Source organism: Mustela lutreola, chromosome 2, assembly GCF_030435805.1.
Source record: "Mustela lutreola isolate mMusLut2 chromosome 2, mMusLut2.pri, whole genome shotgun sequence".
Classification (NCBI taxonomy): domain Eukaryota; kingdom Metazoa; phylum Chordata; class Mammalia; order Carnivora; family Mustelidae; genus Mustela; species Mustela lutreola.
Genome location: NC_081291.1, coordinates 178,638,239 through 178,663,333, shown reverse-complemented (window position 1 = coordinate 178,663,333; position 25,095 = coordinate 178,638,239). Strand labels below are relative to the sequence as shown.

The window sequence follows — 25,095 nt, the reverse complement described above, 5'->3', positions numbered from 1 at the left end:
GAGAAGGGAGTTGAGGGAAATTGGAAAGGGAAGTGAAACATGAGAGACTATGGACTCTGAAAAACAATCTGAGGGGTTTGAAGGGGCAGGGGTGGGAGGTTGGGGGAACCAGGTGGTGGGTATTGGAGAGGGCACAGATTGCATGGAGCACTGGGTGTGGTGCAAAAACAATGAATACTGTTACACTGAAAATAAATTTAAAAAAATTAAAATAAATAAATAAATAAATAAATAAATAAATATTTTTTAAAAGGATTATTAAATCTGACCAACTCTTTTTTTTTTTTTACATCTGTTTAAACTGCCATATTATTTTCTTTTAATCTACTAGTGAGACAAAGTAGACTGATCAATTTTTAAAGCACTAAAGAATCCTTAAATCCCTGGAAGACACCACTTTGGTCATATTATATTTTTCATAGAATGCAAGATTCAGTTTGCCAATTTGAAGAATCTGAGGAGGTATACGTTTATGAGTCAGCTTGTCCTACAATTTTCCTTTCTCATGTCCGGGTTGTTGTAACCTCATAAATGTATCTGGGAGTCTATCCTCTCTTTGGATTTTCTGTTTTTAACCAGCGTAGTATTCATGAGAAAGATTGTAAGCTTCCAAATGACATCATGTTCCTTAATTTAGTAACATTCATTAGTAACTGAGGCAGCATGCTTTGCATTAACAGAGAGTTTACTATTTAGAAATTAGTGCGGGCAGTTGTTTGAGAGGTTCTATTGATAGTCCCAAGGACCTCTGACTGATGTATGCCAAACTGATCCTTTCTTACTAGAATGTATCTATGACATTGCCAATTATATGACAGGTATTTAAGGTATTAAAATATTTGGTTTCCTTTAGTGATGAGAGCTGGCTCTCCCAAAATACTCTAATGTACCAACCATTTTCTCTTGAAATAACTGTAGTTGTTAGTTTCTGATGAATATATTTTCTGATGACTCCAAAATCACATTATTCATTGCTAGAAGCTGAGAGTTCAGTGGAAAACTTTTGCCAAAGATTATAGTTTGCATGCATAGGGATATTTGCTTAAGAAGTCATTTATGTCATATGGCCACTAAAACACTGTTTGGGATATAGTCTGTGCCACAGCACTGAGAGCATGTTTTTTGCTCCAGACTAAATTGAAAAATAGATTTCATTTTGGTCCCTTATGCCCAAAAGTGAATTAAGGATGGAACATGTGGATGACTGGGTGGCTCAGTTGGTTAAACATCTGACTTTGGCTCACATCATGATCTCAGGATCCTGGGATTAAACCTCAGGGTGGGCTCTATGCTTAGCAGGGAGTCTGCCTATCCCTCTGCGTCGTACGTTTTGATGTAGTCTTCTCTCATGGTTCCTCTCCCACTCTGATTTCTCCCCCTTCATTTTTCCCTTCTCCTAATGCTTAGGAGATAGGAATAGAATTTAGTGATTCATCAGTTAACATATAATATCCAGTGCTCATCCCAAGTGCCCTCCTTAATGCCCATCACGCATTTACCCTATCCCATCACCCATCTCCCCTCCAGCAAGCCTGTTATTCCTCTCTATATAAGAGCACCTTATGGTTTGCCTTATTTCTGTTTTATCTTATTTTTCCTTCCCTTCCCCTGTGTTCATCTGTTTTGTTTCTTAAACTCCACATACGTGTGAAGTCATATGATATTTGTCTTTCTCTGAATGACTTATTTTGCTGAGCCTAATACACTCTAGTTCTGTCTATGATGTTGCAAATGGCAAGATGAGCTGACAAATGAATAAAGAACAAGTGGTATATATATATATAAAGTGCAATATTAGCCATCAGATAGAATAAAATCTTGCCATTTGGGGGATGAACCATGAGAAACTCCTTCATATTTCTATATGTAATGGGTCAATAAATATTTATATTTAGGTATTTAGAATGTTCCCAATTATGTGTCTCATTTATGCTTACAGCATCTCCAACTTTTTCTTACTGCTATGAATGTATCAGTAAATTACATTGGAATCAGTACAACTTGGTGGAATTCCCAGCAAAAAACATATTAAGTAATATTAGAGAGAAAGAAATAGGGATTTCCATATAAATTCCATCTAGTTCAACTACATTTTGCTAAATCATGAGGATACAGATACTCTATTTCAGAGAATCTGAGAGTAAGGTTGACTAACAATAAAGATGAATGTAGTTTTTCTTTATTATACATTTTAACTAGCATTCTTTTCTTGTTTTTAATATTTTTTAATTGTGGTAAAAAAATATAGAATAAAATTTCACCTTTTAATAATGAAAATATTCTTGATTTAAGAATAAATACTTCAGGGGCGCCTGGGTGGCTCAGTGGGTCAAGCCACTGCCTTTGGCTCAGGTCATGATCTCAGGGTCCTGGGATCGAGCCCCGCATCAGGCTCTCTGCTCAGTGGGGGAGCCTGCTTCCTCCTCTCTCTCTGCCTGCCTCTCTGCCTGCTTGTGATCTCTCTCTGTCAAATAAATGAATAAAATCTTTAAAAAAAAAAGAATAGATACTTCATATGAATTGAATTGATATTCACATATAGTACTTTGAATAAACTCAAAGAAAATTAAGAATCAAATATATACAGTGTACTTCCAACAGATGGTGTTTAAGAAGGGATTAATTCTTGAGAACCTGGAATGGGACATGTTATGGTTCGAAATCTAGAAACTTGTCAACAATATTAAATGGAGGTGATATTTACATATACTGACTTGTATTCCTAGCATTTGTTAAAAATTGTGACTCATTACTCTTTGAAACAATTAGTTAATAGTTTAGCTAATTTTTCTGTGGCACAGTATATAATCTCAATAATAATTATTTAACTCATTCTTGAAGGGAGCTAGTAGCTATGATTTTGGAATACATATTAGCAGAATCTCTCTTTGCAGAAGTTATTTATTTGATTTCTATACTAACATGTATAAGTAATTGAATATTTTACGGACAAAGAGGTCCTTTTCTACTTTCTCAATATTCCATGATCTTGAAAAACATTTTATCAAATTTAATTTTCCACAGATGATGATATTTCTTTTAAAGTGTTATATAATATTCTTTATAATTTTTTTCCATAGCATTTATTACATCCTTATTTCTTAGAATATAAATAAAAGGGTTTAATAAAGGGATTACTATGGTATAAAAAATAGCACCAGGTATATCTTTATCCTCTTCTTTAACTGAATGTGGTTGAATGTACACAAAGATAAGAGAACCATAGAATATTGAGACAGAGAGAAAGTGGGATGCACATGTAGATAAGGCTTTGCTTCTTCCGTCTTTGGATTTCATTACCAATGGTGAAGAGTTGAACTGAACCTGCAAAGAAAAATATCATCAATTCATTGATATAAGGGTCAACACAAGAGAGTCTATATAATGGGAAAACATCACAAAAAAGTGATTAATTTGATTTGACCCACAGAAAGTTAAACTAAAGAGAAACCATGTATGAAAAATGGAATGCAGATTTCCAGCTATATAGGCCCCTGTGGTCATCTGAATGCAGAATTTCTTTGACATCATCGTGTGGTACTGCAGAGGGCTACATATGGCCACATAGCGATCATAGGCCATTGCTGCCAGGAGAAAGCAATCTGCAGTTTCAACAAGGCAGAGAAAATAAAATTGTGCCATGCACTTATAAAGGGAAATCATTCTGTCTTTAGAGTTTTCTAACATTTTGGGAGTAATGGCACAGGAACAACAGGAACCTATCAGAGCCAGGTTGCCCAGAAAGATGTACATTGGTGTGTGAAGACGATGCTCCATAAAAATCAATGCCACCAGGCCCAGATTCCCCACCAGAGTGATCACATAGATAGTGAGAAACACCACAAACAGGAGGCTCCTCAACTCTGGGTGATCTGTAAATCCTATTAGGATAAATTCGGTGGTCAAGGAGTAGTTATCTTCAGTCATATCCACCTTCTCTGTTTAGATAGGAATTCTGGAGATATAAGATTAAGGGAAATTAGAGAATTGATTCCATTTACTACAGCACCAAGAATCATAAGATACCTGGGGATAAATGTAACAAAAGAGGTAAAGGGTCTGTTCTCAAGGAACTATAGAATGCTCGTGAAAGAAATTGAAGAAGACACAAAAAGATCAAAGAGCATTCCATGGTCATGGATCAGAAGAATAAACATTATAAGATTGTAATTTAGAGTGTGTAAAACTTTCCTTCCAAATTTTTCTTTTTACAACAAAGAGAGAAGCTTCTTCAAACTCTTCCTAGTATCTCCGGATACAGGCACAAAAACCTCTAGGGAATAGCCATTCCCCTAAAATGTCAGTTTTATAACTGAAATTATTTTTGTAATTTCCAGAAGAATGCTTACAGAGGAAAAGGTTTGTCTTTATGAATTCACATATGAATAATGTAGAAATCTAGCATTCTCATATTTGGTTCATTGTTGACGAAAATTTCAGTGTCACTTTCACTAAAACATTGCAATAGAGTACAGCAGATGGCAGTAAGGTCTTGGAGGATCAAGGAATTGCCCAAAGAAATTTAGAAAATGTATCAATAACATGTAAATAAGGTTGATGAGGAAAAGATGGAAATGAGTTACATCCATTTGTCACAGTTCTTTGGCTTTTGAGCCATGAGGATTGGCTCCTGAAAAGTGCGGGCAACAGTGCAAAGGCAAACAAATAGGACAGGATTAAACAATATTATGCATTTTTCGAAGTGGAATGTGATAACAGTTGTGCAGTCGATTAACATTAGTATATAAAACAGTGTTCTTCTGCTGGTGATGTGAAAATAGGACATGGCAGGATATCTGCTTGATGGTTACCTTCCACCAATGGGTCCTGGGAGAAAAGAATGGGCCCGAATATGGGTGACATAGAGAGGATGGGAACAGGATTGTACAAGGGACTGTAGTTTTGTGAGAAGGTGTAATATGGATTTTTGTGTTGTAGATATCTGAGCTGTTTCAATGGCAGGAAAGAGACCAGCTACATAAGCATAATCAGAAAAGATGTAAGTGCAGAAGATATACGAATTAACAGAATAGTAAGAACAAATATTTCTGTTTGTTGCACTGATGCATACTCGCTTTGAATTGAGAGGTTTAAGCCAGGTCCATGTATACTTCATTTTCCAGATAAGCCAGGTCCATGTATACTTCGTTTTCCAGATGGAAGCACCTACAACTGGACTAGTTTCACCGATAGTAGAAATTACAAATGATGACTTTTTTAGGAAATCCCATATTTTACCCACAGGGCAATATATCCAATGGTTCCAGAATATTCTGCTAAAGTATTAAGGAGATGATCATTCAAGAGAAATAGGGAAGTAAAATGCTTTATAGAAATAGGAAGAATGATAGCATGAGGGTCATATCTCAATATGTGAAGACATCTGGTTTGGCCAAGGATAATGAGGTCTGCAAGAAGGTCTGCAAGAAGGTCAACATATGCAGTTAAAACCTTAGGAGCTTGGTATTTCAAGTAGATCCATTCTAAAGAACAGTCGTGTTGAGCTATCACCCCTGTAGGTGAATGGGAAGTAGGGAAAAGAAATAATAGTAAAGGTAATGCAAGAGCATATCGACACAAGAAGACTTGATGAAGGCATTCTTCAAGGAACTGAAGTTCCTGTTCAGCCTGCGGTATTAAGCTTTGAAGACTATCAAGGTTAGGGTCTCCCTCAAGAGTGGCAAATAGATTTGTAAGTTGATGTGTAGGAGTAACCAACACTGGGCATAATCAATTAATATCTCCTAATAATTTTTGAAAATCATTTAGAGTATTTAAAGCGTCTCAATGAATGGAAAACTGAGGACTAACAGTGGTACAGTCTATAATACGATCTAGATAGAAGAAGGGTGGAGTAAATTGTACCCTTTCAGAAGCTATTATAAGATTGCCCTGTTGTAGGTATTCTTGTGTATTTAGAAACACTTAATGTAAGAGCTCTGGGGTTGGGGCTGCTAGTAGGATGTCATCCATATAATGGATAATATAACAGTGGGATATAATTGTCAAATGGGCTCAAGAATCTTTCCGACAAAATTCTGGCACATCATGGGAGAGTTAGTCACGCCTTGAGGGAGAACTTTCCATTGAAATCTTTGTAAATGTTCTCATTAATTTACTGTCGGAATTGAAAACACAAAATGTTCTTTTTCTGAGGGGTGGATAGGAATAGGATAGTGTAAAAGCAGTCTTGTAAATCCCAAACTACTAAAGGCCATTTAGTAAGTATACAAGAGGGAGCAGGAAGTCCTGGTTGTAATGAACCCATAGTTACCATTACAGCATTAATATTATGGAGATATGTTATAATCTCCATTTGCTTGACCTTTTCTTTACTATAGAAAATGGAGAATTCCAAGGAGAAAATGAAGGCTCAATGTATCCATTTTCCAATTGTTCTTGAATTAAACCTCTTAGAATCTTCAGTTTTTCTAATGTGAGGGGTCACTGGGGTGTCCAAATCAGTTTGTTACTTTTCCAGGTGATTGGAATTGGTGAAAGGGATTTATCAACCCCAATGGCCCCTATATAAAACCCAGCCCAGCACAATTGTGATTAGGATTAAGATCTATAGGTTACTCCTTGTAGGTTTTTACCTAAGCCTCTCCTAGGAATATGCCCCATATTTTTCATCATGTTTTTTACAAGTGAGGATGTAGGTATGTGAATTTCAGCATCCCATTGTTGTAATAAATCTCATCCCCAGAGACTAATAGGTATGCGGGCAATGTAAGGTTGAATATAACCTAGTAATCCTTCTGGGTCCTTACAGGGCAGAGGTTGGCTGCTTTGTCTCAATTGCTGAGTAGTTACATAGCCAAAACCCTCAAGGGCATAATCAGCAGGCATTGTAGGCCATTGGCGTAGCCAATATTGACAAGAAATGAGAGCAATATCTGCTCCAGAATCTAAAAGCTGTTCAAATATTCATTCCTTAATAGAAAGCTTCATTTGGGGTTGACTTCCTTCAAACAGTTTCTTAGAAAAGGAATCTTTTTATTAGTACTGCCGAATCCTCTTTCACTAAAATTTGAAGATTGAATAGGCATAATATAGGGAAGTAGCAAAAATTGGGCGGCTCATTCACCTGCTGAAAAGATCCAAGGAACAGTGACAGAAACCATAATTTGAATCTCACCATAATAATCAAGAGTCTATTACTCCAGTATGTACTGTAACTCCTTTCATAGTTAAACTACTCTGTTCAAGCAGGAGACCAACCGTATTTGGGGGTATAGGTCCATATAGGTTTGTTGACAATTTATAAGGGCACTGAGATGGATGTATAAAGCAAGAGCAGCACTCCTAGTCCTTGAGTAGCAGGGACTAAGTCCATTACTGAGAGTCGCTCTTGGGTACAAACTGAATAGGAGAGTTCCATGACCCCATATTTATTGGAGCCTGGGGCTGCCCCTTAGGGAGTTTCCCTGATGAGGGTTCCCCAAAGGATTTCCATCTTTCTCATTTCTAGACATACATTCCTTGGCCCAGTGTTTGCCTCATCGACAGCAGGGAGAAACATTAGGGGGTTGAATCCTGGATTTATTCAGGCGATTGGCGGGAGAGGGAGTAACCAGACAGGGAGGGAGATGGCATTGTTTTTTTATGTGTCCTGTTTGTCCAGGATTAAAACATTTTGCCTGCAATTGTGTTTGAACAACCATGGTTTCTAACGCTGTAACTTGGGCCTGATGTTTAAAGGGTCCTACATTACAGAAGCTTTTAAATAATCCATGACATCGCCAGATTCTCTAAGAGGTCGAATCAGGGCCTGGCAGTCTTCATTAGCATTATCATATGCTAGTTGTCTTAAGAGTATTTTCTGAATTTGTTCTTCTCTTATCTGTTTTTCCAGCGATTCTTTTTTACCTGCCAATAAAAATCCATGTATGGCTCTTTAGGCCCTTGTATTTTTTTTTTTTTATAACTGATGGTATAATCAGTGTCTGAATTAATTTTTTGCCAGGTTTGTAAGGCCACATCACATTCGTGGGGAAGGTCTGCAGGAGGAATGTTATGACTTTGATGATTAAAAGTCATCCAAACTCCTGTTCCCATGAGCATATCATAAGTAACAGCAGCTATATTCCCTCTCTGTCCTAAACTCCTGACCTTTTCATGTGCCTCCTTAGAAAGCCATATCTTCCATTGTAAAATTTCAGAAGAGGTTAATAATACCATTTTAGCTATAAGTTGAAAATCATAACAAATCCGGCAGGCGTTTTTGCACCAAATGGATAAATATTCATAATTCATAACAATAGGGAGAAGTAGGCCCCTACTTTAAATTCTCTAACAGTCTCCATCAGCATCCTATCATAAGTAGTTGGCCTGTTAGTATGAAAAGTTACAGGGAAAACTAAGTGAAGTTCATGGGGTGAGACGGTGTAGAAACAGAACTTTGTTTTTTAGTTTTTTTGGTCCTAATTGTAACATGCATTAATTATCATTCAAACCAGTGTCACTTCCCTCATTCCCAAAGAGGTCTGCTGCTCTTTCCTTGTCCTCATTTCTGGAAGAAATTGGAGGCACAGTGACCAAAGGAGAAACATAGCATTTGTCCTTTTTGCTGAAAAATAAGTTTTTACTTTCAGTTTGAATTTGTTGGGTTGTTTCATCATCTAACTCATATGTATGCAGAGAGGTAGCTGTTTCAACCTTATGATTTCTTTCTTATACTCCCCTCTAAGAATTAAAACAACCATTTTTACCAATGCCCATGTAACCCAAAACTCCACAGGAATTTTTGCACCTTGTCTATAAGACTTTTCCACATTATGGCATGCGCACTCCCAAATTGTCTCTTTCAAGGTTCCTTCAACAGGAAACCAAGGATTATATTCTCAAATAACATCCAGACAAGTTCTTAATTGACATCTGGATACTGGAGCACCTCCCTGAGATAATGTATTGTATTAATGCTAGAAAACGCTGAGGGCGACTTTGATTCTCCCCCATCATTATCACTTACTTCCTTCTGTGAGGGTCTCTGTATCCATGCGTGACTGTTCCTTGATTTCAGTGCCCGGTTTGGGCACCACACGTGACCCTCGCGAGTGGGGATCCTGGTGATCAGAGCCTGTGTGATGGGGGAACTACCGATTGATGATCAGTAGATGTATTTATTTCTTAAAATCACTTCTTTTATACCTTCCCTAAGATCCCATTAGAAACGGTATAGATTTCTGTGCAGGGCGTGGGCTACATGTGGGATGTGATTTACATGCAGGCAATCAAGTGAGACAAGTGAACAACAATGATTATCACTTAGCTTTAAATGACTATATCTCTTAGCTTTAAATGATTAGAGAAAGTTAAGCATTCTCCACACTTACCTGATCTATCTAAAGGAGGACAAGAAAACACTCCAGGGATCTTCCCTTGTTTATTCTGGGTGTGGGCCCAGGAAGAAGCATGCGCTCCATTTCCTGGAGTTTTCTTACAGGATTCCGCAGGACCCCAGTCACCTTGGCGAGGATCCGGGTGGTATTCTCACAAAGGGGGAAAACAGGGAGAGAAAGGTAAAGCAATTCAGGTGAACTGAGAAGCAAAGTGATTAACTCAGTAAATCATATATGTGGCTGAAGGGTAACAGCAAAGTTCCCATGAGGATTTTGCAATACATGAGAACAACTTCAACTCAGGGTGAAGGAGTTGATGACACTAGCTAACACTACCACAACTTTTGTTCTCCTCTCTAAATGCTAATCATCTTTCATAAACCCTGTTATTCTCTCAGGTAACAGTCCAAACTGACCTGAGACTCCCCTTGGCTCATTTATATTTTATGCACAGGATAAAGAACAGAATTCTGAAAATGATGTCAGTTACATAAGAATCAGCAAGATGATCATCAAATCATGATTTGACTTTAGCAAAGGTCATTTATATTAACCTCATTGTCTCACAGGTCATCTTTAATTTATGTCACAGAGTTAATATGTTTTGGGAACTGAATCTCCCCATAGAAATACACCGATGTCGTCATAGGAAAGTCCCATAAGCATTTAATGGAAAGTTTAATTTTGCATTGAAAGAAACATAATTATTGACACTGACTTATTAGTCATCTCCCAGATTTTCATTCTTTTAATCCCAAATGTTTCTGAGAAAAAAATTATTTTCTGAAAGTATATGAGACTTCACACCACACAGATACACGCAAAACCAATATGATGTTATTAAACTCTTCTCAGAGCATTCAGGTAAAGGAAGTATTCAGATTTATCTTTACTTTACTATTAGTGTCCATAAGTATTGTTTATCTGAATTAGTTAGCATTTTTTAATATTCTCAGGTTTCAGCTTCTCACCTTTCTAGGTCTTCCACAGCTGAAGGCAATGGCAAATCAGCATGAGATTTGAACTCAGTTCATATCAACCTTTTCCAATTAAAAGGTAGATCTTCAAAACATACAGGTAAGGATTCAGTTTAATTCTGTTACATAATTCAGGCAAGTACATTGAAAGTTAATTCTAACATAGTTGAATAATTAAATAACTTATCTTTAGTACTTTAAAACAAGAAAGTAAAATGTTCAGCCTGTGCTTTTATTTTGATGTTTTTAGTATAGAAAAAGAAACCCATTTTGACCACAGAATTTACATAATTAGACACACTGGTCAAAATATCCTAAGGGAATCCCTAAGTAGTAATAGAAGATAGCCTTTGAGGTAAAACAAAATTTGTTCCCAAAAATCATATTTATTTTTAAGATTTTTTTTTTCATTTATTCATTTGAGAGAGAGAGAGCCAGAGAGAACTCAAGCAGAGGGAGAGGCAGAGGAGAAGAACAAGGAGAATTCACACTGAGCTGGGAGCCAGACATGGGGCTCAGTTCCAGGACCTGGAGAGTCATGACCTGAACCAAAGGAAGATGCTTAAGTATCTTAGCCATCCAGGGAACCCATCTCAAAATCATATTCAGATTCAAGATTTTTCTCTTTCTCTAAGTGTTATAAAACATATACAGGCAAGCTTTTTTTTTTTTATTAGCTTTAAAACTACTGTGATATACTTCAGAAAATATTACGTAAGTTCCTTAGGAAGCAGGAAAATAGTAGCTGGGTGACTTCCAGTAAAAGAATGATGCATAAGGTTTTCCATGATAAATTTCCTAGAATTTCCTTTGTAGCCTGTTCTTCAAAACTAGCAGTCTCAATTTGTGGAGACTAAAGAGGTCACTAAGGATCAGTGATAGTATACTGACAACAAGTTCACCTGTCTCAAGTCTTTGAAGCTAGGACTGAAATCAATACTTTTTTTCCCGCCCCTCTATAGCATTAAATAACTCTTATGAGAAGAAGAAGTCATAGCTGAACTCAAATGACTACAATTCTAATAAAGAAACTGTACATGCATATTTTTTTAAAAAGCCATGTGTATTTTACATAAACAACTCTAGATTGTGTTGGGTATATAGGTTATGCTTGAGAATGCAAGAAGTGAAAATCAGTGTGGTCTAGAGCATTTAGTTAAAGCTTTCTTAAGTAGCATAATATGTAAACTATGCTTTACATAAGGATGGAAAGGATTTAGATATTGGGGAAAAATCAACAGGAATGATGGCACGGGCAAAATCAGTTCTTATGGAAATGGATCTAATACCAGGAACAGGGATGAGAGAGGTGAAAATACATAGATATTTATTTCCTTGGATATCCCAAGGATTTCATTTAAAGATTAAAGTCCTATTCTTAAATCTTTGAGATTTTCATACAATTCCTAAGGTATAAATTTAAGATATCTGTTGTATGCTCTTTTCAAGCATTCATTCCACTGGGAGAGTATATGAAAACTTTTTGCTTAGTTAAAAAATTTGCATACATGAAAATTGATAGCAAATGTATTTTAAGGATTATTAAACAAAAACTGACACTGATATTGTTTGTCAACATTGAACCAAATATAGGAATGCTAGATTTCTCAACTATTCATGCATGAAGTCATCAAGACAAACCTTTTTCTCTGTAATCATTCTTCTTGGAATTACAAAAACATTCATGGGAATGCTGATTTTCACAGTTGAGCTTATAAAACTGACATTTTTAGGGGAATGACTATCCCCTAGATGTTTGGGTGCCTATATCCAGAGATACTGAGGGGAATTTGAAAAACCTCCTCTCTTTGTTGTAAAAAGAATAATTTGGAAGGCACACTATATAGACTCTAAATTAGAGTCTTATATCTCCAGAATTCCTGTCTCAACAGAGAAGGTGGAAATGACTGAGGATAACTACTCCTTGACCACTGAGTTTATCCTCATAGGATTTACAGATCGACCAGAGTTGAAGAGCCTCCTGTTTGTGGTATTTCTCATTATCTATGTGATCACTATGGTGGGGAATCTGGGCCTGGTAGCATTGATTTTTATGGAGCATCGTCTTCACACACCAATGTACATCTTTCTGGGCAACCTGGCTCTGATGGATTCCTGTTGTTCCTGTGCCATTACCCCCAAAACGTTAGAGAACTTCTTTTCTAAGGACAGAATGATTTCCTTTCATGAGTGCATAGCACAATTTTATTTTCTCTGCCTTGCTGGAACTACAGAATGCTTTCTCCTGGCAGCAATGGCCTATGATCGCTATGTGGCCATATGCAGCCCACTGCAGTACCACACTATGATGTCAAAGAAACTCTGTATTCAGATGACCACAGGGGCCTACATAGCTGGAAACCTGCATCCCATAATTCATGTGGGGTTTTTCTTTAGGTTAACTTTCTGTGGTTCAAATGAAATTAATCACTTTTTTTGTGATGTTTTTCCATTATACAGACTTTCCTGTGTTGACCCTTATATCAATGAATTAATGATATTTATCTTGTCAGGTTCAGTTCAAGTCTTCACCATCAGTAGTGTCTTAGTATCTTACTTCTACATTCTCTTTACTATTTTCAAAATGAAATCCAAAGAGGGAAGAGGCAAAGCTTTATCTACTTGTGCATCCCACTTTCTCTCTGTCTCCATATTCTATGGTTCTCTTCTCTTTGTATATATTCGACCACATTCAGTTAAAGAAGATGATGAAGATATACCTGGTGCTGTTTTTTATACTCTAGTGATCCCTTTATTAAACCCTTTTATTTATAGTCTAAGAAATAAGGAAGTAATAAATGCTGTGAAAAAAATTATAAAGAAAATTTTCTAACAATTTATTTTTTTTTAAAGATTTTGTTTATTTATTGGACAGAGAGATCACAAGTAGGCAGAGAGGCAGGCAGAGAGAGAGGAGGAAGCAGTCTCCCCACTGAGCAGAGAGCCTGAGGCAGGGCTTGATCTCAGCACCCTGGGATCATGACTTGAGCGGAAGGCACAGGCTTAACCCACTGAGCCACCCAGGTGCCCCATATTTTCTAACAATTTAAAAGAAATATAATACCCTGTGGAAAATTAACTTAAATTTGATAATATGTTTTTCAAAATAATGTAATATTGAGAAAGGAGAAAAGGACCACTTTGTCCTTATAATATTCAATTACTGAATATGATATTATAGGCGTCAGATAAATAAGTTCAAAAAGGAGAGATTCTGGTATAATGTATTGCAAAATCTAAGCTCTAGCTCCCAGAAAGATTGAACTATATAATTCTTCTTCAGGTCACACACTGTGTCACAAAAATATTAGCTAAACAATTAGCTAATTGTTTCAATGTGTAATGAATTACAATTTTTCAACAAATAACAACAAATATGATGAATAGAAGCCAGCTAGATAAAAATCACCTCCATTTAAATTAATTTAAAACAATGAGTCTTGGAACACTGCAAAAATTTAAAAAAGAAAAAATTGTTGACAAATTTCTGGAATTCCAAAGCATAATCTTACTATCTCTGGCACATTCCAGGTTCTCAAGAATTAAGCCCTTCTTTAAAAACACCAACTGTCAGAAGTAAACTGTATAACTTTGATTCTTAATTTTCTTTGTGTTTATTCAAGAGAAGATATTTGAATATTAGTTCACACAGAATATTCTCAAATCCAGAATATGTTCACCTTTAAAAGGGGAAATTTTGTTATATATATTTTACCACAATTAAGAAATGTTGAAACCAAGAAAAGAATGCTAGTAAAATGTACAATAAAAAAAAGACTATTTTCATCTTTAGTGTTAGTCAATTTTACTTTCAAGATCTCTGAAATAGAGTATCTGTATACTGCTGATGTAGCATTCTGTAGTTGCCATAAATGGTATTTATGGATTAGATGTCCATATGGATTTGGCTGTTTTCATATAATTTGATTAGGGCATCCAGCAAAAATGCAGTGTATTCCTGAATACACTAAATTAAATGAAGGCATTTTCTCTCTGATATTGCTTATCTTGTTTGCTAACAGGAATTCCACCAACCCGTACTTATTCCAGTGTAAATTACTAATACATTCATAAAATAACAAAAAGTTGGAGTTGCTATAAAGCATAAATGAGGTACAAAATAGTGACAATTCTAAATTCCTAAACAAAAATATTTATTGATCATTTATATATGCAAATATGAAAGAAAACCATATATTACTCAGAACATGTTACCTGCTAGGCACAAAACTACACCTTTCATATATATCACCTACCAATTGGTTAGAAATGACTTTTCATGCATCTTCTCAGCAAAATCCTCATACTTTGAAACATTGAGTGGCTTGCTCAAGTTCAGCCAGGCGATTGAGATTGAGCTAGAATTTGTATCAATGATGTTTGGGAGTTCAGAAAATGGAGATGCTTGTCCCCTGAGCTATATAGACCTTATTCAGCATCAGAAGTGAGATGTGCCTTGAAAATGATTTTAAAATATGGTGTTTTGAGGAAAAAAAAAGAATGAGTATGACCACAGTCAAAGTTCATGGAAATTAGTATGACACTGGGAACTGGGGTGAAGGAGGTGAACCATGGACAGAGTCAGAAAGTTGACAAAGCTTTTGTTAAAAGGTGTTGCAGAATATGAGAAATAAGGGTGGGAAGGAATCGGGTTAGTGAGAATCTTCAAAGCCAACCCTTAAGAATCCGAATTTATCTCAGAGGCCTCAGACACTGAATACTTCCTAGAACCAGATGATATGATTGTATTTTTCAGAAAAGTAATCTGGTGATCAGAATGATGCTAGAAGCAATGAGGCTAACTTCAAGAATTCTTATACCAGATGATGAGAGTTGAAATTGGAGGATAAAAGAAGAGGAGTGCACAGATATAAACAACATTTTAAAAGGAAAATAATGAATTATAACTACTGGATAATAAAATGAAGGCCTATCTTCTTCCTGAGAGTACCAACCATGTTATAACTGATTTCCTTCACTAATACTTAAAAAGGTACCTGACACATTTGGCCATTCACTAGCCATTTCTTTAATATACATTTAAGTTAATATGTAATAGGTTTGTTATTTTTATTTTTAACAAGTCAATAAATATTTTTAATTTCTTGGTTTTAGTTTATAATATTGCAAGTACTGTTAGTTATCACCCACAGTGTCCTAAATACTTTTTTTAAGGGTGTAAAGGAATCCAGATACCTGAGTTTGATGAAGGCTGTTTCTTTGTATCCACTCTCTATTTTCAGGGATATTTTTATTTGTCAGATTCACATGTATTGATCCCTTTCCCTTTTCCAGACATACCACAAGTTCCATTTACATATTCTGCACCACCCACTGCTAACCCTTAGTAACACTGAAGCCTAGAGATATACTAAGGGAAGAGTCTGTGACTTATTTGGGACCAATGAGACCAAAGAGGGAATTTTGTGGAAGTTCCTGGGAAATATGTTTCCTTTGTTTTAAAAGAGATCCACAAAAAAGTAGTCTTCCTCTGAATGTCATGTTTTGTGGATATGAAATCTGGCACAGTCTACAACCGTTTTGCCATCAAAAGAGACACCAGCCTGGAGGTGAACTCAATACACTTGGAGGGCATAGCTGAGGGAATCACAGACAAGCAGATCCAGGGTTTCTGCGTCTGCCACCCCTTCTCATTTCAAAATCCAATAGATCTCATTACTGTTAACCTTGTTTGAAAAAAATGATTTAATGCAACTGAATAAATATTAACAGATACATTTATGTCTCTTGTCTTATCTTTCATTTTTGCTTTATTTTAAATTAATTCTAAGACACCCTTTTAGCTTGTAAATAACATTTCATCACTCTCCATTTAACTACTTAGCAAATCTCTTAAATTTTTTACTTTGACTATTATATTTTAATTTCCTATAGCCCCATTGAAAAAATGGGGAACATAGAGGTTTCCTAATTTGTCTACAGAAATATTGAGGAGGTGCTCAGGATCAAATTGAGGGATCCAATCCAAAGTCAATAACCACTAAGTGGTTAACCACTAAGTCATATTGTACACAACATAGAGAAGTGAAAGTAGCAAGAGAGGAAATCTTTTAAGAAATGACCCTGTTAAGGGCAGAGAGTCAAGAAAAATGTGAATCAATGATATTTTCCTCCAAATTTGCTTTGAAAAAATTTCAAACCCACAGAAAAGTTGAGAAAATGCCCATGAATTTTGACAATCATGATTAGTAATTATTGACATTTCACCACATTTGCCCAACAATCCACCTGGAAAATGTGTATACATACATATTGAATACAGGTATGTATATGTGAGTATACATAAATGAGATTTTTTGTTTGTTTGTTTTGTTTTGTTTTGAGATTATGATAGTTTGCCATAAATTATTCAATATATATCTCAAAAGAACAAAGACATTTCCTACACTGTCATATCGTTTTTAAAAGATTTTATTTATTTATTTGAGAGAGAGAGCCAGGGAGAGCAAGAGGGAACACAAGTGGGAAGGGGAGAAGCAGGAGCCCTAGGTGCATGGGACTTGATCCCAGGACCCCAGGATCATGACTGGAGCTAAATGCAGACTTAACTGACCAAGCCACCCAGGTATCCCATCATATTATTATTACCCCCAAGAAATTTAACATCACCTAACATGATGTTCACACTAAAATTTTGCCCAAATTGTTCTTCTTGGCAATATATTTTTTCATCAAGAATTCAATTAAATGTCACTACTTGGTGTTTTCTCATTTTTCAATCTCCTGTAATCTAGAACAAACCTCTTGCTTTTTTCTCCTTTCATGACATCTGAAAATTTTTAAATCATTGTGTCAGACATCATGTAAAATATCCCACCATATCTATTTTTGTGATGTTTCCTCATGAGTAGATTAGGTTAAATAATTCAGCCATCACAAGTGTGCTGTTTTAAGGTAAGGCCTATGACATTAGCTTGCCTTGTTAACCGAAGCCATTTACTGACTACTTCATTAAGGTGGTACCATCATCATCTGCTCTACAATAAAGATAACATATTTCCTTCCTATGAAAACTTAATCTGTAGGGTAGTACCTGGACACCATGTCAATTTCTTGTTCCCTAATAATTTTTCATCAACAGTTTTAGCATCCAATGACAATAATTTTTGAATCAATTATTATCATTGGAAGCATAAAACTGGTGATTGTTTTTCCCCAAGTGTTCTCTGGCTGCATTCTGAGAAAGAGAATTAAAAAAAAATTTTTTTTTGAACAGTTTGGATTTATAGAAAATAATAAAGATAGTATAGAGAATTCCCATATCTGACATACCCATTTTCCTATGTGATTAATATCCTACATTGGTATGATACTTTTGTTATAATTAGTGAGCCAATATTGATACATTGTGATGGAGTGAAATTCATACTTGGATCTGATTTGCATAGTTCAATCTAGTGTCCTTCCATCCAGAATCCCATTCAGCATATCACTATATATTTAGTCATCACGTCCCTTTAGACATTAGTTGTTTGCGATAGCTTTTCAACATTCCTTGTTTTTGAAGTCCTTGGTAAGTTTTGAGACGTTCTAATCAGACATTTTGTAGAATGTCCCTCAACTGGAATCCTTCTGATGTTTTTCTCATGATTAGACTTGGGGGATAGCTTTTGAGGAGAAAGGTTCTGGGAGTAAATCACCATTTTCATTACATCCTGTCAGTGGCAACTACTGTCCTCATCACTTGTAACTCTTTTTTTTTTTTTTTAAAGATTTTATTTATCCATTTGACAGAGAGAGATCACAAGCAGACAGAGAGGCAGGCACAGAGAGAGATAGAGGGAAGCAGGCTCCCTGCTGAGCAGAGAGCCCGATGCCGGACTCGATCCTAGGACCCCGAGATCATGACCTGAGCTGAAGGCAGCGGCTCAACCCACTGAGCCACCCAGGCGCCCCTTGTAACTCTTGATGTTCACCTTGACCACCTGGTTGAGGTAGTATTGTTAGGTTCCTCCGTGGTGAAGCTGCTTTTCCACTACCCTCTCTTACTGTGTTCTGTGTAAGGAAGTAACTATCCACAGTCCACACTTACATAGAGGAAAGAAATGGACCACCTCCCTGGGGCAAAGTATCTATACAAACTGGAAATCTTCTGCATGGAAGATTTATCTAGTCACCTCACTTATTTATATTTTCCATTCTCTATTTACGTAAGTATGGGATCATGGATATTTATTTTATACTTTGATAAAATTACACAGTACTTTATTAATTTTGCTGCTCAAATCATAGAAGCTTTGGCCACAGGGAGCTGTTTCCATTGGCTCCTTTGTCCCTTTGACATACACGCATCATTGTGTATGCAGGGTGGGTTTGTGTTTGTTTGTTGTTTAGCTCTGGTGGTTTGTTGTTGGTGGTGGTGGTGGTTTTTTCTGGCATTCCAAGATGTTCCAGGCTCATCTTGCATATGTACCTCATGCCCTAGTCACTCTCTCAGCTACTTCTCCAAGTATATCTAATTCCTTTGCCTGGAAAATGATATTAAAGACCCAAATCTGGGGGGTTGAGTCAAAATGCGGAGAAGGAGCATGTTGAGATGACATCAGGTAGCAAGAGATCAACTAGATAGTTTATCAAACCATTCTGAACACCTAAAAATCCAAGAGGAGATCGAAGAGAAGAAGCAGCAATTCTAGAAACAGATAATCAACCACTTTCTGAAAGGTGGGACCTGCTGAGAAGTGAATCCAAAGCCACAAGAAGATAGACCATGAGGGAGGGACTGTCTCCTGGCAAGTGGCAGAGCCATGAAGCACAAAATCAGAACTTTTTAAAGCCTGCTCCATTGATGGGCATCACATGAGAGGCTAAGCCAGGGTGAAGCCAACGTGGGGACATCATGTTCTCAGGTCTCACGGGGTGAGAGAAAGATCAGGGGTGTCTGAGTGTCTCAGAGCTCGCAGGTATTAGAGTGGGGAAGCTGGCTACAGAGATGGAGCCTAGGAATGAGCTCTCAACTCAGGGGTACTTTAAACTGTGGTGCATGGCACAATCAGGCCATTGCTCTGTGAACAGGGACTTCACAATATCTGGGAAGTAGAAAAAGAGCAAAGGGATCTGCTGGGTTTGGAGACTCCAGGCTAATAGTGTGCCAGAGACAGATGCTTGGTCACAGGCTAGGTGAGCTCGGTGTGCAGATGGAGGCTGGGGAAACTGGAGTGACTTTGAGGGCACACTAAGAGGTGGGGCCCTGAGCTCTCGGCTCTTCCAGGCCAGCTATGTGGAGGTCACCATTTTCATTCCCATCCTCCAGAACTCTTCGGAATGTGTTCAGAAAACAAAAGCTCCTGAAAGCAAACCTGTGTATATTACTTAGCTGTCCCCTGGTAAGGGTGGTGCAATTCCACCTCAGGCAAAGACACTTCAGAATCACTAGAACAGGCCCCTACCCCAGAAGATGAGCAAGAAATCAGGCCAAGACCAAGTTCACTTACCAAGGAGAAAAGCGGAATTCCAAAGGAGGAGAAAGCAAAGCATGGAATTCATAACTTTCTCCCAATGATTCCTTAGTGTTTCAAAGTTAAATAATTTTTTTCATTTTTTTTCTTATGCTACTTTTTTAAAACTTTTACTCTTCCTTCTTTTAAAGTTTTTTCACTAATTTATCTTAACAATACCTTTCATAAAAAATCATTTTTGAACTTTCATTTTTATAGTCATATATTATCCTTCATTATATCTAATGTTTTTTGGTTTGGATTGGTTTGGTTTTGTATGCATATAGAGTTTTTTCTTCTAAAAAAATTTGGGATACAACTTCTTCTAACAGATCAAAATATACCCTAAATCTGGCATAGGGCTTGTTCTAGTCTGAGCAAATTCTCTCCACTTTCTTTTTCTTTATTCTCCCAACTAATTTATCAACTCTGTTTTTAGAAATATTTTTTAAAAGTTTTCAACTTTATAGTCATATTCCACCCCTTCGTTGTGTTTAACTTAATTTCATGTGTGTGTGTGTGTGTGTGGGTGTGTGTGTGGGTGTGTGTGTGGAGAGAGAGAAATATAGAAGTTTTTCATTCTTTAAAATATTAGAAGTTAGGACATGGAGTCAAGATGGCGGAGAAGTAGCAGGCTGAGACTACTTCAGCTAGCAGGAGATCAGCTAGATAGCTTATCTAAAGATTGCAAACACCTACAAATCCATCAGCAGATCGAAGAGAAGAAGAACAGCAATTCTGGAAACAGAAAAACAACCACTTTCTAAAAGGTAGGACTGGCAGAGAAGTAAATCCAAAGTGACGGGAAGATAGACCCTGGGGGGAGGGGCCGGTTCCTGGCAAGCGGCGGAGCAACGGAGCACAAAATCAGGACTTTTAAAAGTGTTCCGCTGAGGGACATCGCTCCAGAGGCTAAACCAGGGTGAAGCCCACGCGGGGTCAGCGTGGCCTCAGGTCCCTCAGGGTCACAGAAGGATCGGGGGTGTCTGAGTGTCGCAGAGCTTGCGGGTATTGGAACGGAAAACCGGCTACAGAGACAGAGCTGACAGTAAGCTCACAGCTCGGTGTTACCTTGAACCGGCCACAGGCTCGGTGAGCTCGGAGCGCGGCCGGAGGTCAGGCAGACAGGAGTAACTGGGTGCTGTTTTCTGAGGGCGCACTGAGGAGTGGGGCCCGGGGCTCTCGGCTCCTCCAGGCAGGAGACCAGGAGGCCGCCATTTGTATTCCCATCCTCCAGAACTCTACAGAAAGCGCTCAGGGAACAAAAGCTCCTGAAAGCAAACCCGAGCAGATTACTCAGCCCGGCCCCTGGTAAGGATGGTGCAATTCCGCCTGGGGCAAAGGCACTTGAGAATCACTACACCAGGCCCCTCCCCCAGAAGATCAACAAGAAACGCAGCCAAGACCAAGTTCACCTACCAAGGAGTGCGGTTTCAAAACCAAGGAGACCAGCAGAATTCCAGAGGAAGAGAAAGCAAAGCATGGAACTCATGGCTTTCTCCCTGTGATTTTTTTTAGTCTTGCAATAAATTCAATTTTTTTCTTTTTCATTTTTTTTTTCTCGCCTTCTGGTAAAAATTTTTTTTTAACTTTTACCCTTTCATTTTTTAACGTTTTTTAACTAGTTTATCTAATATATATATTTTTTCTATTTTATATTTTTCTTTATCTGTTTCCTTTTTTTTATTTCTTTTCTTTTTTTTTCTTTCTTCCTTTTGAACCTCTTTTTATCCCCTTTCTCCCCCCTCACGATTTGGGATCTCTTCTAATATGGTTAAAGCATATTTTCCTGGGGTTGTTGCCACCCTTTTAGTATTTTACTTGCTCCTTCATATACTCTTACCTGGACAAAATGACAAGACGGAAAAATTCACCACAAAAAAAAGATCAAGAGGCAGTACCGAAGGCTAGGGACCTAATCAATACAGACATTGGTAATATGTCAGATCTAGAGTTCAGAATGACAATTCTCAAGGTGCTAGCTGGGCTTGAACAAGGCATGGGAGATATTAGAGAAACACTGTCTGGAGAAATAAAAGCCCTTTCTGGAGAAATAAAAGAACTAAACTCTACCCAAGATGAAATTTAAAAAGCTATTAATGACGTTCAATAAAAAACAGAGACTCTTACTGCTAGGATAAATGAGGTCACAGAATTACTGATATAGAAGACCAAATGACAGAGAATAAAGAAGCTGAGCAAAAGAGAGACAAACAACTACTGGACCACAAGGGAAGAATTTGAGAGATAAATGATACCATAAAATGAACCAACATTAGAATGATTGGGATTCCAGAAGAAGAAGAAAGAGAGAGGGGAGCAGAAGGTATATGGAGAGAATTATTGTAGAGAATTTTTCTAATATGGCAAAGGGAACAAGCATCAAAATCCAGGAGGCACAGAGAACACCCCTCAAAATCCATAAGAATAGGACCACACCTCGTAATCTAATAGTAAAATTTACAAGTCTTAGCAACAAAGAGAAAATCCTGAAAACAGCCTGGGACAAGATGTCTGTAAGATACCATGGTAAAATTATTACATTGGCAGCAGACTTATCCACAGAGACCTGGCAGGCCAGAAAGAACTGGCATGATATATTCAGAGCACTAAATGAGAAAAACATGCATCCAAGAATACTATTTCTAGCTAGGCTATCATTGAAAATAGAAGGGGAGATTAAAAGCTTCCAGGACAAACAAAAACTGAAAGAATTTGCAAACACCAAACCAGCTCTACAGGAAATATTGAAAGGGGTCCTCTAAGCAAAGAGAGAGCCTAAAAGTAGTAGATCAGAAAGGAACAGAAACAATATACAGTAACAGTCACCTTACAGACAATACAAGGGCACTAAATTGATATGTCTCAATAGTTATCCTGAATGTAAATGGGTTAAATGCCTCAATCAAGAGACACAGGGTAGCAGAATGGATTAAAAAAAAAAAAATCAATATGCTATCTACAAGAAACTCATTTTGGACCCAAAGCCAAATCCAGATTTAAAGTGAGGACGTGGAAAACAATGTACCATGTTAATGGACATCAAAAGAAAGCTGGGGTGGCGATCCTTATATCAGATCAATTAGATTTTAAGCCAAAGACTATAATAAGAGTTGATGAAGGACATTATATCATACTCAAAGGGTCTGTCCAATAAGAAGATCTGACAATTTTAAATATTTATGCCCCTAATGTGGAAGCAGCCAACTAAATAAGCCAATTAATAACAAAATCAAAGAAACACATCAACAATAACACAAAAATAGTGGGGGACTTTAACACTCACCTTGCTGAAATGGAAAGATCATCTAAGGAAAAGATCAGCAAAGAAATAAAGACCTAAGTGACACACTGGACCAGATGAACATCACGAATCTGCTCAGAAATTCCATCCCAAAGCAACAGAATACACATTTTTCTCTAGCGCACATGGAACATTTTCCAGTACAGATCACATCGTGGGTCATAAATCAGGTCTCAACCAGTATCAAAAGATTGGGATCATTCCCTATATATTTTCAGACCACAATGCTTTGAAGCTAGAACGCAATCACAGGAGGAAATTTGGAAAGAACCCAAATACATGGAGACTAAAGAGCATCCTTCTAAAGAATGAATGGGTCAACCAGGAAATTAAAGAAGAATTGAAAAAATTCATGGAAACGAATAATAATGAAAACACAATGGTTCAAAAACTGTGGAACACAGCAAAGGCAGTCTTGAGAGGAAATATATAGTGATACAAGCTTTTCTCAAGAAACAAGAAAGGTCTCAAATATACAGCCTAACCCTACAGCTAAAGGAGCTGGACAAAGAACAACAAAGAAAGCCTAAACCCAGCAGGAGAAGAGAAATAATAAAGAGGAGAGCAGAAATTAATGAAATAGAAACTCAAAAAAACAATAGAACAAATCAACAAAACTAGGAGCTGGTTCTTTGTAAGTATTAATAAGATTGATAAAATCCTGGCCACTTATCAGAAAGAAAAGAGAAAGGACCCAAATAAATAAAATCATGAATGAAGGAGGAGCGATCACAACCAACACCTACAAAATACACACAATTATAAGAACATATTATGAGCAATTATACACAAGCAAATTTGACAGTCTGGTGGAAATGGATGCATTCCTATAAACATATAAACTACCACAACTGAACCAGGAAGAAATAGAAAGCCTGAACAGAACTATAACCAGTACGGAGATTGAAGCAGTCATCAAAAATCTCCTAACAGGGCCATCTGGATGGCTCAGTGGGTTAAACTCTCTGCCTTCAGCTCAGGTCATGATCCCAGGGTCCTGGGATCGAGCCCCGCGTTGGACTCTCTGCTCAGCGGGGAGCCTACTTACCTCTCTCTCTCTGCCTGGCTCTCTGCATACTTGTGATCTCTGTCTGTCAAATAAATAAATAAAATCTTAAAAAAAAATCTCCTAACAAACAAGAGCCCAGGGCCAGATGGCTTCCCAGGGGAATTCTACCAAACATTTAAAGAAGAATTAATTCCTATTCTCCTGAAACTGTTCCAAAATACAGAAAGGGAAGGAGAACTTCCAAACTCATTTCATGAGGCCAGCATTACATTGATCCCCAAACCAGAATAAGATCCCATCAAATTATAGACCAATATCCTTGATGAACACAGATGCAAAAATTTTCACCAAAATACTAGCCAATAGGATCCAGCAGTACATTAAAAGGATTACTCACCATGACCAAGTAGGATTTAGTCCAGGGCTGCAAGGATGGCTCAACATTTGCTAATCAATCAATGTGATACAATACATTAATAAAAGAAAGAACAAGAACCATATGATCCTCTCAGTAGATGCTGAAAAAGCATTTGATAAAGTACAGCATTCTTGCCTGAACAAAACTCTTCAAAGTGTAGGGATAGAGGGTACATAACTCAATATCATCAAAGCCATCATGGAAAACCCACCACAAATATCATTCTCAATAGAGAAAAACTAAGAGCTTTTCTGCTAAGGTCAGGCATACATCAGGGAGGTCCATTATCACCACTGCTATTCAAAATAGGACTAGAAGTCCTCGCCTCAGCAATCAGACAACAAAAAGAAATTAAAGGCATCCAAATCAGCAAAGAAGTCAGTGATCACTCTTTGCAGATGATATGATACTATATGTGGAAAACTTGAAAGACTCCACTCCAAATCTGTTAGAACTTGCACCGGAATTCAGTAAAGTGTCATTGATATAAAATATAATATAAAATCAATGCACAGAAATCAGTTGTATTTCTTTACACCAACAACAGGACTGAAGAAAGAGAAATTAAGGACTCAATCCCATTTAAAA

General features: G+C 37.2%; 1 protein-coding gene and 1 pseudogene across 1 annotated transcript; one reads left to right on the top strand and one right to left on the bottom strand.

Annotated features, from left to right (window-relative positions):
* Positions 1-3,072: 3,072 nt before the first annotated feature.
* On the bottom strand, positions 3,073-3,927 carry LOC131825644 (olfactory receptor 5K1-like; annotated as a pseudogene).
* Positions 3,928-5,558: 1,631 nt separating this feature from the next.
* LOC131825643 (olfactory receptor 5K1-like) lies at positions 5,559-13,151 on the top strand. Its single transcript, XM_059165077.1, has 2 exons — positions 5,559-5,658; positions 12,211-13,151. The coding sequence occupies exons 1-2, from the start codon at positions 5,559-5,561 to the stop codon at positions 13,149-13,151; spliced, it is 1,041 nt and encodes a 346-aa protein (XP_059021060.1).
* The last annotated feature ends 11,944 nt before the right edge of the window (positions 13,152-25,095 follow it).